We start from the raw sequence: 18655 nt of genomic DNA, 5'->3' as shown, positions 1-18655 counted from the left end.
GAGTAAAGGGTATTATTAATAATAAATTTAAAAACTGAAAAATTAAAAGGCAATTACACTAAAAGATGTTTGCTAGTTTAGAACTGAGGCAAGTTTAGAACTGAAAGTTTCTAGAAAGTCTAGTTCAGAAAATCGAATAAGAGATATGCCGTCAGCATTTTCATATGGAAACCTATGGTGGATGACGACATAATTTATGGAGAATTTCAATGTGGCCTTTCTTACAAAATTATTCGATACTATAATCTAAATCAAATTATTAAATGGGCAAATGTTCTAACCAATTCCCTGGAATGCATTCATAATTTAGAAAAAGTACAACATATATAACGTCAGAAAACAATATATTTCCTTATCAATTGATTGAAAACGTGAAATGTAATTTTTCTCACAATTGAATGTTCTATTATATTCTCACTATATTTTATTAGGACATTAAAATTTGCTAGAGAAAAGCTTTTCGAAACAAGATCATGTATCAGGTATTTTTTCATAACAAGGTTCTCATTCTCCCCCACTTCTTATTGAATGATATAGACTAAATTTTGTGCCTTGAAAATGCACAGATTTTGTTGAAGAGCTCGATTATCGTATAGGAAGTAAAGTGAATTTCAAATATTTAAAATATTGCAATTATTTCAAAAATCCTGTATGATCTATATTAAATTACTGCTTCATCGAAGTGAATATTCTACTTTCTCACTTAATTCCACAAGTAACTTATTCGTAGAAATAATGTTTTTTACTCTGCAGTATTATCCTAATTCTCGAGAGAAACCATTTTGTCATTTACAAGACTGCCCGCTGTCAGAGGAATGAGTTCATGAAAGTAATCTAAATTAGAATCAAGCCAGGAAGGAAACAGTAAAAGTAAAGTTTTTGCCACAACTTTTTTTTCAACAATAATAAAGATATTACTCTCAGACTGAGGAATTGAGATGTCACAACGAATATCGTGATAATAAAAAACGACAGAGAAAGTGAAAATTATCGTTCTGTTAAATACAAGCAGATGAAATGAAACTTTATCCATGTACTGAGTAGCATAATATCGATTTACTTGTTATTCAAGTATACTACATTTTCAAAATATTTCTCAAGATATTAATATGGCTTTTTGGCAAGAGTGAAGCTATGAGGCGAATAGGTCACATAATATTTATAAGCAGAATAGTATTTTTCTCAAATTATAATGTGCTTATAACCTAAAAAAGATTCAAAATAGAGATTAGAATCAGAATAATACGATTCAGCAAAAATCCAAACCAAATAAGAAGGAAAATCTTCTGATTAGATGAATTGCAGGAGCAAAATGTTACCATCAACACTTCCATAGAAACAGAGTAATTCCTTTGAGGTAATATAAGAGTGTCTTTTCTTTTTCAACATCAAACTCTGAGATAATTAACAAACGCTCTTAGTGAGGTTTGACTTCTTATGATACGTAACGAGAAAGAAGTGTCTCTGAAATATGTTTCTCATACAATGTTTTGAGATAAAAATTCATCATTCACATATATACTGAAAAGAGTATTTATAACATATCATAATTACCCTTAACTTTTTCTTCACATTCTACACAATTTGGATTGCCGCTTAATCCATTATTTTGGAAATTCCAGAAAATTGGGTTTCAATTCGGTTACTTCTATTTTCAGGGGTAATTGCACATGTTAATCAAAATTACCGATAATTCTCTAATTGAATGTACTATATTTTTAAAATTGGGCATTTACAAGAGCTTTTATTTTACAAAATATGGAGATAAATGACTGCAACTTGTGACAAAAGCTACGTTGAGTATGAAAATAATGTGCCCATTTTGATGCACGAGTGGGTTATTCAATTATTATGGCAATAAGAACTCAAATCAAGTAAATTTTAATATGTTCTTAAACAGAAACTACTAACAATAAAATCAAATTGGTTGAAGATTACAAGAATTACAATAAAAACCTCAAATTTAAAATACTTTCTAGATATTATAAATTTGATGCTCAATAATGTCAACGAGCAGGAGCTTATTTAGACTGGGGTTTCAAGCTTAACCTTTGATTATATTCCATAATAGATTGATCAAAAGAATTTGATTATTCTTGTCCATCTAAATATAAGACGTGTTTTAAATTTAAAAAACTTGTAGCTTTCTCCTTCACGCAGGATGAAGCAAAGAACTACTTTTTTGTGAACCGTCTGGTGTAACTCATTCAAATATTGAAATTAAGAATAACGTTATTGTCATGAACAATCTACTCAATTTACTGTTTTGCATTGTTGTTTGACCTATTTTCAAATTCAGAATTTGAAAACATGCTACACCATTTGGACATTTATAACACATATGAATTGAGAAAATTATTCATATAACTTTCATTTATTTTGAAGAATTTTTAATTAAAAAACTTTTTGAAGTACAAATAATAATAATTTTTTTATTTATATTGAGACAATTTATACTGTTATTCGGTTGAATGTAAGTTGTGTAGGATGTTTGTGGTAGCCTGATTAATTCCAGGATAACGTTTATCGGAATGTGGTGGTTGTCAGGAGGTTCGCCGAAACGCTAAAGATTAAACGTTGGCTAGAAATTAGTAGATGTAGGACAGCTAGACAATTACCACTAAGCTTGTAAATTGTGCCAATATTTTCTCATCATAATATAGTTTGATACTTCGAATATTCTGGTCATTAAAGTTGGAAATGAACAATTTGCCACAGCTCAATTTATACCAAAAAGATAACTAATCAAAACTTCATACAAGCTCTAACTTTTCATGCCCATAAAATGTAATGTTGGACGCCACGGGATAAAATAGAGGCATTAGCGAATGTAATTAAATAATTTCACTGAGAAAATTCACTGCAAAATAATGAGGAGGCAATTGATGCGTTCAAATGACATGTTTTGGAGATATCTCAATCGGAATGGGAAAAATGCTTCGACAATTGGTTCAAACACATGCAAAACTGTATTGATTTTGATAGAAAATATTTTAAAAAACAATGATTTGATTTGTCAATAACATTTCATCATTTGCAACCAGTGGTTTTCTATTTCATTAGCTCTATTTTGACATGTTAACACTTTGATAAACCCCAGAAATAAAAATACGAACTTGTGTCGATCGAATTTTATCTTTATTTCTATAATTTCTTTTGATTTAACGAATACTAACATTTCTTTAGCGATTTGATAAATTTTAGATCAAACTATTTTATGCTAAACAGCTATGTTAATTTTCCTCTGAAAACATGTAATCGAAAATCTGACCGTGGAAGAATTTTATGAAATGAAGCTGCTTTCGAAGCATTTTAATGAGATCCGAATACAATCATTGTCACCATTATTGAGTCAGAAATTTTGCATTTATTGTGGAAAATGTATGGAAATCTTTATTATTAGCGAAGGAATGGATAAAAGTAGGAAGATGATCAAATGTATAAAATCTACGTACATTTTGGCCACTCTCCACAAATTTAGTGAAAAATAAGGAGCACTAGCGCGTGTTTGTTATCATTATAAACCATTTTAACTCTATTATCTTGTGCTAAACAAGTTAGAATAATTTATGAAATCGCACGGAGGAGAATAGGTGAAAGTATCTCGCTTACACCGTTGTTCATTGGAAATAAATAAATGATGAGTTCTGTGTGGAGGTAATTAGGGTATTCCAAAAGAGCTTCATGAACTATATTACCGTGATAAGCATTTAAAATTGCTATATTCGTTAACGTAATTAAACTGCGATATGAATATAAGTTTTTTCACATGTATTTCGAAATATTTGTTTTCAATGCGTTCATCACATAATTTGTTTTGTTTTAATAATTATTTTCATTATCATAGTCGTGTTAATTTTCAATTTTCCACGTGATAACTTCTACGAACCAACTAATGTCAAACTTGCAGCTATTTTGCTGAAGTAAGGACGTTAGAATATGATGATTATGAGACAAAAAGGCGGTCAAATACACTGATAGTTGGATAAGTGTGAATATTGAATATCGACATACAGAACTTCTGTCTACTCATGAATTATTCATATGTTTAAACGTAAGGATGTATATAGGTGAACATGGAATGATTAATGATTCATGTCACAAAATGAAATTAGTTACAGACAACAGGGATGTTTATGAATTAATCGATTCATACAATATTCGGTTTGAAGGCAAGAACTGATTATGCTATAGATGATTGGAAAATGACATAAGTCCAGAGGCTCCATGATTAATTAAGGAAATAATATTTCGAATCCAATTTATGCAGATTTATTCCAAAAAGTACATAAAATTTACAAAAATTATGGTAAATGTACAATGTTTCACAACTTATGCTATCAATAAAAGTAAATTGAGTTGGTACAAAGAAAGTACACGAGAAAAAACACCAAAAAACCACTGGCTTATCAACGTTAGGAATAATCTGATTTTCTTGCATTCTAAAAAACACTTCTCGTTCTAAATACCCACATTAATCCACGGTGTTGGTTTTCATTCTCATACCTGATATCCACGATTACTCATTCGATCTTTTTTCTTCATTTCTTGTTAATAGAACCTTCCTCTTATATCCCCTTGTTGATGTCCAGTGGTTGTTCATCGATGGCATCCTGGAAACGATCTCTTTTGGTCTTCGATAAACTCTCCTCTCATTCTAGAAGCGTATTTTAGACCATTGTTAATAATCACACTGTGCTCGATATAGTCAACATCGCGCTGATAATATAAGCATTAAGAAACATTTCGATTCCTCATAAGATGCCAATAAAGAATTAATCAATTATAGTAGATTTCAAGTGATATGCTAGGCACAGGCTATCCGTAGCCTACTTCTACGTTGTACAAATACAAGTCTCCCTCAATATTATTCTACTTTGAGTGCATCTCTCTAGAGGTCTACTCATAGAGATATCTAGCTTTACACCATAAAGCTAGTTCAAATTTAAAAAAAAAATTGAAAATAGATATGAAAACTGAAACATCATAAAATCTTTTTAATCTATGGCAACTAAATTCTAAGTTATCCAGAATTAAATTGAGGCAGGGAATTTTTTTCGAAAAATCCTATTTTATACGATAATATTTTAATTTCAACGAGTCGTTAGTTACGTTTCAATATGAAAAAAGCGGAAAATATTTTCCGTTTTCTCAAGATGCCACAATCAATCAAATATTATATGTTCATAATATTCTTGTTTCAGATTTGAATTATTGTATGGAGTAACAGAAATAGAAAGCATAAATCTGTTGGACCCCGTAGCGTTAAGCCAAGGGCTCCTCTTAAAAGAACGCGATCAAGAGCTCCGCACATACTTCCGTTCCCGGTGTGAAATTAAGCCGGAACTCTGCTTGCAACGAACGCTCGATGAGTACGGAGCAAACGACATTTCCCAAACATATAAGGCGAACGATCCAGTTTACGGTTATAGGGCTCACGAACCCGATCAGGCATCACAGGCCAGAGATACTCTACTTGATATCTTATCCGACGCTCGTTCTGTGGCGCCGCTGGTGCAAATGGCGAGATATCACGCTACAGTCAACATGCAGTCTTATTTTTATGTCTTTAAGCACAAAACACATTCTCGAGAGTATATAGTGAGTATTTTAGTTGCTCTTTATATAAAAGTGTGGTTGTAATAACGTTGTTAGAACACAAGCAGTTTAATTCAGAATTTTACATAATAAACAGTATCTCTCTTACTTCTCAATCATTAGGAATAATTTTCAACAATTGATATGTTCTTTTAGAAATAATATCATGATATTGGAACAGAGATTAGTGAACCGGACATACTATTTAGAGCGGTAGTAAATTCGGCCAAAAAAAAAGTCGAATGCAATATTTATGCATGTGAACTTGGCCAGCTTTTAGGGTGCTATTTAAAAACCAAAAAAACTGAATTAGATAATATAAAAATATCCCTCCAGAAAACAAAGAAAAAATCGACTTTACTACTGGCAAACAAATGCTGGTGTATCAGCCAAAATTGGCTGTTTTACGTAGATCTAATGGAATTCTTTGTTCGCTAATAGCTTTTCGTTCGTATTGAAAGGTTCATACAGTTAATAATTGTTGTTTACTTCCGGATTAATTTGCATAGATCCATGAGTGGTTGTTTGTCATGATCTTATAGACGTCTTTTAAAGCAACGCATTGAATTTAATATTTCTCTGCATCAATCGACACAAGCTTTTTTGAGCGATCATCAAATTATGTTGTATCCAACGCGAACAAATCTTTTTGAAAGCCAAATGTTCATGCAATATTGGAGATATGCTAGTGGAAATACCAAAGTATGCCTCAATAACACGGTATGCCACATGACGATCTTGAAAAATCAGTTTAGTACAATGTCAGTTTTCAGCACAGCATCGATATGTCGAAAGTCGATTTTGGACAATCTTCACGAAATTCATCCTGTAGCGAAGTTGAATCCGGAAAACCTAAAAAAGCCACCATCACCAAAAATCGAAGCCAGTTGATTATCTCACTGCCATGGAAAAATCGGAAATTATCGCACGAAAATGTTTGTGATTTGAAACGATTTTTTGACCAAGATGAATGTGTCAAGTATCTGTAAACAATTCAAATAGCACTAGTATGATAACACGTTCTAAGTACATTCACCATTAAAAATGTCAAACTTTGTGATGGCAATGCCAGATTTGACATATTCATAACAGGGTTGCCTTATCTCAAGATTAAAGTAGCAGCCCTCGTATTAAGTGAATAATTATTCTCAGAAACTACTAATGAATTATTTTCTTCTGTGAACTTTCTTACTGTTTTCCAACATCATATAAAGATAATATGCCAAATGGATTAGATAATACGGTCCATATATATTTTTATTTTGATGCTTTAGTTTTAACTATTAGAGAAGTATGCAAAATATAAAATGCAAAAATAATATCCGCTACTGGCGAATAAATAGTCAAGCTTCTGAATATGATCGGGAATAACAGCTGCGGTTGTCGTTAAAAACACGCGCTTAATATCCTAACGTATCGTATAGAAAATTGAGATGAAGAAGAATTTTTAAAAGAGGAAAAAAGGCTATTTTAAAAGAAATATGCCAATTGAGTATTACGTATCTACATTGCTAGTATGACATTACTGGAATAATAGCATATTATGTATAAAATAATTCAAAATAGTCATAGTTGAAGTCATTCATGCATTAAACAATTTCCCTTACGATATATTATCAATATTTTCTGTTCTGACAAGCAGTGAATAAGTCATGTCATCATCAGGTCATCACATTTCGATGTGATATACAAAACTTCATAATGAATTTTACTTAAAGTTTTTTCCAAAGATTTACGTCTGTAGGTTATTTCCATGAATCACTGTGATTGGATGAGATCTACAAAATGTGACAGCCTAACAATACTTTAAGCAGATGTTTCATTGTTTAGACCTATCTTTTTCTGTTTCACAGTTTCAATAAACCTATGTCATTATTATCTTATGAAATATGTAGAATTTGTATAATAAGGGATCTATATAATAACATTGGTATAAGTTTTACGTACAGGCATTTGCTACTGCGTGAGCATTCACAGGGTCTTAAATTTCAAATCAATTTCGTGATTCTTCCAGAACTTGAACCAAATACTTAATTACGATCATAGTCTGAACTTTACAAACCCAGTCTTCCAACATAGGCCTTCTTGAAGATATTCCTGGTAGATACACTATAGAAATCACAGCAAACGAAACAAAACAATTACGATAAAGAGCTGATTATCCTAATTTTACTGTGATAGTGCCGATCTAGTTATCCAAATTAATTCTATAAATTTGGTTGTAATTGTACGAGAATATCAAAATATGTAAGCCTTTATTTCAAAGTTGACTCCCACTGTGTGCTTTTCCATAACCAAGTTATCGTCTTCAGAAACCGAAGGTGAACCCTGTGAGTGTCGGTGTAGTTTCAGAAATTCCAATCAACTCATATCACATAATTTGCCTACGCCTGAATATTGCTACAAATTAATTCCAAAAATGCTAGAGAGTGATAATTATTTGGATCATCTATCCGTAAAAACAAAATTATCACCAAAATATGACACTTTGGAATAAATAAAATCCTATCGACAACGAAATTAAGTAAAATAGCATCGAATGTAGTTAATTCAATAACATCCTAATGGAATTGATTCATTGTTGTGAAGTGCAAAATGAAAAAAACCGACTTTCAAATGACTTATTTTTGTTAGTTAAATTTCATTCGAATTATGGACTGCTTATTGACATAAAGTGTTGTTATATTTCAATTTTGACGTATATAATATTGTGATTATCGTTTCTATAGAGAGAATTATGTTATCTATCAACACATCTAATTCGAGACCCCAAATAAAGTTCCGTTCCGGAAACATTGAGCTCTTTATCGATTCTTACGGAAAGCTAACCTTGTTTGTTAGAGGAAAATGGAGCTCTAATAAAAATAAAACCAGTGGCGTGTTGAGAATATTTCACTAATTTGGTGTATATTATAAAAATTAACAAATTCGTTTTCTATACTTCTTTTTTTTGGTTTTAACTTACCTAAGTGACTTTCAGTTTGAGAATGACATGTGAACAATTAAGTAGTTACCTTAGGTTGCTATATAAATTAGTGAAACTAAGTTTAGTTGCCTCACTCATTCAACTGCAAACTAATTTCCCATAAAATCATCGGAATATGGTTAATCTGATTGTAATCTAATTCTGATCATGTGGGGCAATTCACAATGAATGTATTTTGGTCGAAGGTATGATGGAGTACAAGTTTTGAAAATCATCCTCATTTAGATGTGTTTTCATTGTTCTTTCCAGGATAAATTCTTGAAAATCCCGGAGAAAACGCGGCTGGACAATACGAAATAAGGAGTTGCCTCTCCACTTTTCGTTTTGAATATTGAGCATCTTGTGTGGTGCCAGTCGACTTGAGGTACTTTGCCTTTTATCCGATGTCGATATCCATTAGTTGTTACTTCAATTCTCATAAATTGAAATTATATAAGTTTGCTAGCCTATAATATATATACAACAGTCAAACAACTCCTCCGCAAATGTCATTGAAGTGGCCTTATCTCTAAAATCAGGGTAAAAATTTTTCAAATAGAATTCTAAATCATCTTGGACTGTTCTTCCTTATATTCTAGTACTATAGTATTGAATTATATGGTAGAATTATGCTTGATTATTGTTTCGCGAGATAAATAATGATACAATCATTAGAACAAATGTTTCATTAAACAGCAACTGTACCATTTCTGAATAAATCATCTTAAACTTCTAGGCTTCTATCTACAGTCTAAGTTTGATTAGGGGATTCTTGCTTTCCGTCATTTCACTTACTATTCCAAACTATTTCGTCTTCAAGTCTCATCTATGTTTATATTATTTATCTCATACTGTTATTATAAGTTTCACGCCATTGTGCCACAACTACCTCAATCTTCAACAATATTAGATTTGATTGTCGTTTGCAGTTGGGTGAGCCTCTCCTAGAATTTGTGGAGAAGACTTCGTCATCGACATTGTGCTTATGTTGTTGTCTGTTGAAGATATTTTCTACCAGCTCATTTAATTTAATAAATGCCTATGGCGTGCTCAATAAAAATCTGTCCTTACATTTCATGATGACGTGTTTTTTTCCATTACATTGACATTCATCTGTTTTTTCGATGTTTTTCAAGTTAAGCTGGATACAGTTCAAATACAGTGGAATGAATGTTCAGCTAACAGGCTGAGTTCCGTTCTGGTCTGGTCTGGTCAGTTTCATGCACAGTATTTTAGCCCTTTGGACAGTTTCTCATTTAGTTTGCCACCTCAATTTTGTTTGTCTTCATTCTATCCCTTCCTACCACCTTCTATCATAATTTTGCCAGTTTGTACTCTTCTTCGCCTAACTTATGTGATGAGTGACTTCTCTTCTCTCAAAATAGTTGATTCGAACTGGTACTGTTAGCCCCAGCCATCCTGATTAGGAGCATTCTTTATCTAATCTCATTGGCAACTTTACTCAACTGGATCTGTTCCTTGTGTATAATTAATTTGGTGTCCTTAATGCACTTTTTATACAGTACTTATATCCGCATTTCAAAATGCTCCTTCACTGAATCCCCCTAAAATTTTTCCGACATATGCTTATTTGAACTTAGGAACACAATTGTCTTAGATGTGTCAAGGAACTGTCCATTGGAATGTCAACCTCTATATTCATTAGCTATTACCAATCGATCAAGATTATGAATTTTTTGTTAATGTTGTGTTGCTTGATTCGACAAGATTTCTATAGTATAGGAAGAGACAGTGATGAAATGACCTTGCCCAAAACAGGTAACTTTAGGTTTTATCGCATGCTGAGAGTTTGATATCTGAGGATAAGCCGCACAAGGACACTCTCACTCAATTTCCTTCAAGCAATAACCATATAATGATATAATTAGCACTTAAGTTAGTAGTAGGTTTATGTTTATACTTATTGAGAAATTAACGGTATTAACCAATTGATATATACAAATAGAAGACATTTATTCAACAACAATGATTATTTTCCGGTACCGGCCTATAAAATTATGTTCTATTTTTGTATTCGCTCTGACGCAGACGACTCTTCCTATCGTAAGACAAGAAAAACGAAAAATTAAGTTAAAAAGCGTACGTCCTTTATGCGGTTATTTCTGTCTTCTAATTTTAAAATTTATCTAGAGAGACAAGACTTACAATGGTGAGGAGCTACCGTACGTTTTTGGGGTTCCTTTAGATGGACCAAAGTTTCATTTCGTCGACTCTTACACCGAGCAGGAACGTTTGTTTTCGGAAATAGTTATGATGTATTTCTCCAACTTTGCGGAAACGGGGTAAGTAATGCTACGCTGTTTATTAATTCAAAATTAGCTTCTATTCAACAGTAGTGAATGTAAGTTTCGCCTTTGTTCGAGAAATTTCATGAGAAGAACGATACTTCTCCGACGAGTAAAATATAATTATTGTTTGGAATACAAGACATTATTAGTTTTATTTGGTAGAAATAACATTTCTAAATGTTGACCATCATATTAGTAACTATTTGAAACTAATAAGATTCTCAACGTTATTCGTAGATATAGATTACATGGAATTTGATTCGTTTTTTTAGAAAAAATACAATCAGAATTGGAATATTTGAGTAAGACGAATATAAAAGTTCACACTTTATTTGCAAACAATTGAATTGATATAATTATACGTGTATTTTTTAATAATAATAATACCAAAAACTCAGTTCAAGACAAAATAGAGTACGAGGATGGTTCCAGAGGTATCGGATCCAACAAACCAAACACAAAAATTCTGGAAAAAAATTTATTTTGTTTTCAGCCCAAAACCTCTCCTTTTAGTTGCATATACTTTTAATAGCGATATTCAATAAGTTCGACATCTTTTTTACAATTAGAATCGTCAAGCTCCTCGAAATAGTTATTAACTGCTGACATCACTTCTCTATTGTTGCAAAATCTTTGACCATCGAGCTATTTTTTCTTTCTGAAAACAAAAGATATTCAATGGCGCCAAATCTGGTGAATAGGATACATGAGGTAGCGATTTAAGCTTCAATTATTCAATTTTGAACGCTGCAATAACGGATTAAGCTGGTGCATTGTCTTGAAGAAACAACACTTTCTTCTTAGCCAAGTGCGTCCGGTTTTACATGATTTTTTTGCTCATGGTAACGATACGGCGCAAAAATTCGGTTTTATCTATAAGAAACATTGCCAAACACTCGATGGAACCATCTCCACGATGCTATTTTAGCTCTATTGTGAGCAATCGCAGCACCCATCTTGCGCACAAGTTTCTCAAGTTCAAATTTTCAGTTAATATGGGATTTACTGAATTTTTTGAGATGCCTACTACATCTACTATCTCGCGCTCTTTCAAACGACGATCATATAGTACCGCTTTGTGGATCTGTTTCAACATTTATGGAGTCGTTAGCTCATTTGGCCGACCACTGCGATGCTGGTCTGGTATGGCCTCGTTTAAACTCTGCTATCCGATATTTTAGTGTCGATAACGAAGAAGCAGTCTCATCCAGAGTAGAATCTAGTTCAGCTTTTATATTGGTTGGGCTAAGGCTTTTCAAATGAAAGTATCTCATCATATGACGATATCCAATTTTTTCCATGTTCACCAATTCACTGAAATCGTTCGCTATCAATTGCAGCCAAACAAATACAAAATTTGATTCATAGATTGTGTAGTTTTTAACACAGTGGTATTTTTCAAGCAATTACTAACATCTCTCGACCAGGCCAGGTACTTCTGGGACCATCCGTATTTATCGTATTTATCAAAATGGACTGTATGGGAGAACTCAATCGGTTGAAGTTGGAGAAAGAAAGACGTGAATTGATGAAAAACTGAAAGAGAAAGATTTTCGTAGATCCAAAAGTATATCGTAACCATTAAAACAATGAAATATGAGAATCTGCTTGTGGGTTTGAGAATAATAGAAACCTACGGCATTATTTCACAATATTTAGATTTCTCAATAGTTTTTAATCTGAATTATATCATATTGAGCATTATCTCAGTGTTGTTCCAATGTCTACGATAAGGATTATTGTGAGTATTGTAACTATTTTTCCAAAACTTTCATAATAAAACTTTACAATAATCAATTATATAAATTGCTTTAACGATTTAAGATATCCTTAATAATTATTTCGACTTGACCCATTCAAAACTCCAGTCATAGCTACTTAGAACCCCTGAACTGCATTTCCAAATCACTTGTGGCAATACAGGGTGCGTGCAAAATTTTAAATGTTCTTTGTCAGAAACTTTCGCACAATCAATCGCAGTAGGATGCTATATAAACAGCTGTTTCTGTAGTATGTTCTCCACGTATTTATAGGCATCAGTACTTAAGGTAAAGATATTCGTGGATCATCCAGTCCTGCCTTCATATACCACTTGCAATTTATGAAGAATTTCCGAAGGTTTTTTGTCAGATTTCATTAAAAATTTAATCTCGATACAATACTTGTGATATAAGTTACAAATGAATTAAATCTTCAGAAAAATACGCATAAAACCAAATGAATTATCTACTGCACAGATAGGTTGTCGGGCATATGTGAACAAAATGACACATCATGTTAGTAATGACTGAATTTTGTGTTTGCTAGAGCTCCGACTCGGTAGCTATCCCACTCTTGATTCTAATCATCGTGTTAACAATCTATAATCCCTTATCTGCATAACGTGTTCGTATCATGTGAATCAACCTTCTCCAGGTTCTTTTGCCTCTATTTGAACGCGACTTTTCAATCGGTATTCGTTCAATTCTTGAAATTCTGCGAGATCTTTCAGAAACCAATTTTATTTGTGTATCAATACCAGCTTCCTAACAATGACAATTTTCATCCTCCTTTTTATCTCAATCCAAAAAAAGACTTATGCATTCGATAATCGTTTCACTACACTTGCTGAAATATCAACAGGTATCATTTGTTCTACGATGATGATTGTATCTACAGTTTTTGCTTGTTTATATTATGTAGTTTTATTCATCTTGAGGTTGAAAAAAATTTTTATAGATGAACAGTTTTAACAGTCTTTTTCAGGTTGGGTAATTTGACTAGCGGATAGACTAAAGAATTTTAATACTTTTGAAGAGGTCTTTTTGCTTTTTAATATAGGATGAGGTGAATTTTGATGAATATTTTACTCAAATTCCATAAAACGTAATTGATTTTGGGAGATTTATTTCACATACAAAATATTTTTGTAAAATCCTATCAAATACGTCACTTCTGAGTTAAATTATTTTCAAAGCAATGGAAAAGTACTTGTATTCGAATAAATCTCTATATTTAAAATGAAATTCCATTATTTTGTTGAACAGGGACTTTTTAAAATAAAATACTTTCCAATATTCAGTACTACGATTTAACAAAGTATTGGTTGGTAGGTGTGTGGTATGAAATAAAACTTTTACCGTATTTCTCCTATTTACGGGATTATATACTATAAAAATCTCATCTTAGTACATACTTTCAGGAACAGAATGAACATAAATGGCTTTGGAATTCGATTTGCTCGCTTCTAAAATGCTGTACGGTTATTTCGAGGAAATGCTGACATTATATTGAAAACTCATATTCGAATATCAAAGATTTTCACGTTTTCCTGCTCAATAACTACCAGATTATGCAAGGTATTTTAATACTTGTCACAAGACGCAATTCATTCTCAGAGAATTATGAATCTTTAACCGAAACTTCATTTTATTACAAGATAATTTTCACAAGGATCCATAATTGTTGTGAAAATCGACAGTAAATCTATTTGTCATCAAATAGGATTTGACATTCAACTGAACTATATTTTACTTTCCACTCTAACAGAAGGAAGGACTCCAGAAATCGCTCTTAATATATTTCTTGCTTTGTTATTCCCAGATAGACGATCGTCGCTTCCATGACAAATTTACGATTGGTCCTAAAATGGAACAAAATTCAAATTCACTATCTTTAGAGCAATTTCTTTCGCCTTGCAACTTTGGTGATATTTTTAAAGAGTACAACCGCGAGATATTCATGCGACAAAATTTAAGAGATAATTGCTAGTATGAAATAAAGAAGGGTCGCATAACAAAAACGGCACACTTTTCCTAGCCTCGGACATTTTTTCAATAATAATTAGGGACTTTATTTCATATCAAAAAATTTTTCTAACATGAAGTTTTATTAAATAAAGTTTTAATCCGTATTTTATTTAAAAATATTTTTTGTTTATAAATTTTTTCCTAAAACCATAATTCATATTTTTTTTCATAAATTGGTGGAAAACATTATTGATATATAAGGTATAAAATAATATAACATAGCTTACGTACCATGGATTGCCGTACACGTTCGAAGATTTGAGGTATGTTTCTTATGGTGACACAAGCTATTTGAGTACGATTTTTCAAATCGTTGATATCAGCAATGGCAGTTGTGGAGTCTAATGATTTAAAATAACCCCATAAACAAAAATCGCAAGGATTCACCTCAAGAGATCGAGGAGGCCAAAGTTGGGGTCCTCTTCGACCAATCCAACGGTTGGGATATGTTGCACCTAAATGTTGCCTAGCAGTCCAACTGAAATGTACTAGACCACCATCGTGTATGAACCACATGTTTTGTCTGATATTGAGTGTGATGTCTTCAAGTAGTTCAGGAAGATCATTAAGGCAAAAAATGTGGCCCAATTAAGTTATCCCGTACAATATCAATCCATCCGTTTAATAAAAAAACTTTTTGACAATGGTGCTCTAGAATCTCATGGTATTCTCGTCTGCTTATACTTGAATTTTGCAGTATTTGTAGTGTTAACTATTCCAATATCTAGCTCGTTAAAGAAAATCTCAAGGTAAAAGAACTTGAACCCGTTGGATGTGGTGAGGAGATAACTACTGCTCTTTTAAAACTCGCCACACAGATAAATAGCTGATATTTAGGGTAACAGCAATTTATCTAGTGCTTGTTTCCGGATGTATATCAATTTCTTCTAGAATTGTTTGTTCTACCTTCACATTTTTAACTATCTGGAAATGAGTTGTTGGTTAAATTTTCTTTTTAAAATTATACAAACGTGCAAATTCGAAATGATTAAACTGATAAGTAAACTTCGATTGGTAATAATCAACAACATTGTTTGACATCAACCTACTAAAATTTGAATAAACATAGAGTAAACACAGAAAATGAATTGTGAAAACTAACAGCCCACTATCTAAAACTACGTTATTAAAAACAAGGTAGAGTTGGTTATTTCTAGCATTATTATGAATCGTATTACATTTCACATCTTCATTTTTTTTCCACGCCATTTATTATAAAAAATATATATTATGGTATTCCGTTTTTTTCTCAGTAGCTATTATGAATATTCGGTTGTACATTGTACAATAGAAATAGTAACCAATCAATTAAGAGCTCTTTGACTCATTTATTGTGGTGAGTGAATCCACGTTCTAACCTTCTTCTTTTTAAAATAAAGTTCACTGCATGTTTTAACTTTTTCCGCTATTTTTCTCCATTTTTTCCTGTCCTGGGTATTACTCCACCACACCACAGATCACTTGTTGCTTGACTTTCCCATTGGCATTTTGTGTTTGCAGCTATTGGTTCTAGGAAAAGAATTTGAGAGTGAAAAAAATATTTAAATGAAACAAGAATTTCATGTTATAATTTTATTTCATAAAACTTCATCATTTCAAAGAAGTTTTGATATATAATAAAGTGATGGTTACCATTCCACCCCCGTATAATGTGACAAGAATATTGAAAAAATTCCCTTAGTTAGTCCTTCGTAAGTGCACGACAATTACAGAATTTCAAGTTTCTAGCACTACTGAAATTTTATAGAAAAAACTCAATTTGAGTCACCACCTTTGAGGGTGATAATACGGCAAGGGGTGGAATGAAGAAATTTTATTATAGGAAGAACCCATCTTAATTTCATACAAACAATCTGAATTCTGTTGCATGAATATAGAAACACACTGTATTTGCACTGTAGTAAGTCGTATCTCATTTTGTTTCATTTTCAAACTTTAAAAACCATTGTAGTTTGTAATTGATTGAAACTAGTGCGAAGTTTTGTGGAAATGAGGAACGTAATCGCGAAAGATCCATATTTTTTCTCTATCAATTGACTATGAGTGAACTGAATTTAGTGGAGAGAGAAATAAAACAGAAATAATTAAAATTAAATTCACTAGTTGATATCCGATTCTACTTTTCCATCAAATTTATCTCATCTAATCATCAACTTCTTGTTCACACAAACAACGAGTGTATAAAGCAACCAACCCCTATTACTGTGACCTTCTTTCTGATATCATGACACTTGAATGGAATACATTAGTTCCTCGAGGGGTTGAAAGTTTTATCGAATACTTTCTTAATCTAGAGGGAGGGAAAGTTAACAATCTGTTAACAAGTTCAATATTAGAACCATGAAATTTTAAATTGGTAGTAGATAAACGATTTTATATGTACTTTTCAGCTTAGGAATTGATAGAAGCGGATCTCAACAGATAACATGGGATTATGGGTCGATAATTGGCAATTAAAGTTTCAGCTGTAAAGTACAATCGGAAGCATAAGTTTTTGGAGAAAATCTCTTGAGATTTTGAACAGAATAAGCTTACTTTCCAGAGAATATAGAATAAAAAATATCCGTTTTCAGTAGTTCATTAAATTCCAACCAATATATATCGACAAAATTCCATGGTTTAACTAAATTATGTTCACGTATTAATTCAAAGATTCTGATGCGCACATAAGTTCTCTTCGTAAAAGTCGGTTGAAAATCAATTGTTAATATGTAACAATTCTAACTAGAAGTAGTTTTTCTAACAGCTTCACTGCGCAATATGGGTAGATAAATCTCACTATTGGCAGATGAGATGATGGAGGACACAATAGTCACACATCATTTGTGCGATCGCAGTTTTATACATGTTTTTTCAAATTTTTAGCTTTTTTAATGTAAGCACTCGATTATAAAAAACTCTTTCTTCCGTATAATGATCAGTTCTCTCAAAAAGTAGTAGAAGTCGGAATCTCTAGATCATATTCAATACTGATCTGGTTAATACCTCACTCTTACTCTTGGACAATTTTTTTACATGCTTTCCTCTTCTGTATATTTCTTTGTATATATTTTAGTGATGGGAGAACTGTTCAATATTCATTGTTCAAATTTTTTGTAGTTCATTCTTTCCTCCGTATCTCCTAGAGCTGTTAGATATCCTGTGTTTTTCAGACAACAGTCAATAACTCCCTGATTATACAAATGATGCTAACGTTGTAGGCAATCAAATACTTCTTCAATTTGGAACTAGGTTGATAATGTATGGGAATTTAGAGGAGAATCATTCTTATATATCCATTTTTTGGATATATATCGCTACCTAATTCCGCTAAGATTTCGTCGCTTGACGACTAGTATTCAAATGAATTTACTAGAGTAGCATCAATAGTATTGACGTCACTCGATTTTTGTTTGATCAATGCTGAATCGTCACATCCAGTAAGCACGTAAATTTTTCAGTAAATTGTGTTCATTTTCGTCAATCTGTTCATTTATCAATACCTGTATGCAGCTATAAACTCCCCTTAAACTTCCTCTCCTTTATATTCAAGCCAGATTTTCAATTTATAAGGATAGTGCATTCTATCTGTTGGAAGGATGCCATCACCGCTTCATTTTACTTCTGTTTTGTCGCGAGAATCTTTCTGATGTTCCTATTGTTATTCACAATCTTAAAATTGATTATGCATCTAATAGTTCTAGTTCTTATGATAAACACGATGTTTCTAGGCCTATGCAATTAATTTTGAGTAGTGTTTATTAATGTGAGTTCTCCACATTCTATCTGCTGTCTCACACTGTCAATTTTTATCAAATAAACTTCCTCTAAATATTCGAGCACTCGCAAATTACCAGTATTTTTGTAATATTTATTCTGGCTTGTGTGATGTCTTCTTAGCATTGATTCATTTAAAATTCATGTACTCAAATTCCATCCTGACTTGTCAAACTGTACATCAAACTGGCCGCGACTCCACCAAATTTTATAAATCTCACTTCGTCCTTTTTAACTGG

The 18655-nt window shown here is 32.1% G+C and overlaps 1 protein-coding gene across 3 annotated transcripts in view; it reads left to right on the top strand.

Moving 5' to 3' along the window:
* The window catches only part of LOC130899108 (neuroligin-4, X-linked-like), a 113297-nt gene that overhangs the window by 82509 nt on the left and 12133 nt on the right, over positions 1-18655 (top strand). For all 3 annotated transcript variants that reach the window (XM_057808878.1, XM_057808877.1, XM_057808879.1), the window contains exons 6-7: positions 5205-5601; positions 10715-10866. In XM_057808878.1, the coding sequence (XP_057664861.1) occupies positions 5205-5601; positions 10715-10866 (549 nt within the window). The remainder of the gene's footprint in view (positions 1-5204; positions 5602-10714; positions 10867-18655) is intronic.

The sequence above is a fragment of the Diorhabda carinulata genome, chromosome 10, assembly GCF_026250575.1.
Source record: "Diorhabda carinulata isolate Delta chromosome 10, icDioCari1.1, whole genome shotgun sequence".
NCBI classification, from domain to species: Eukaryota; Metazoa; Arthropoda; class Insecta; order Coleoptera; family Chrysomelidae; genus Diorhabda; species Diorhabda carinulata.
Note: the sequence above shows the minus strand (reverse complement) of the source record. Positions and strands in the feature narration are given on the sequence as shown.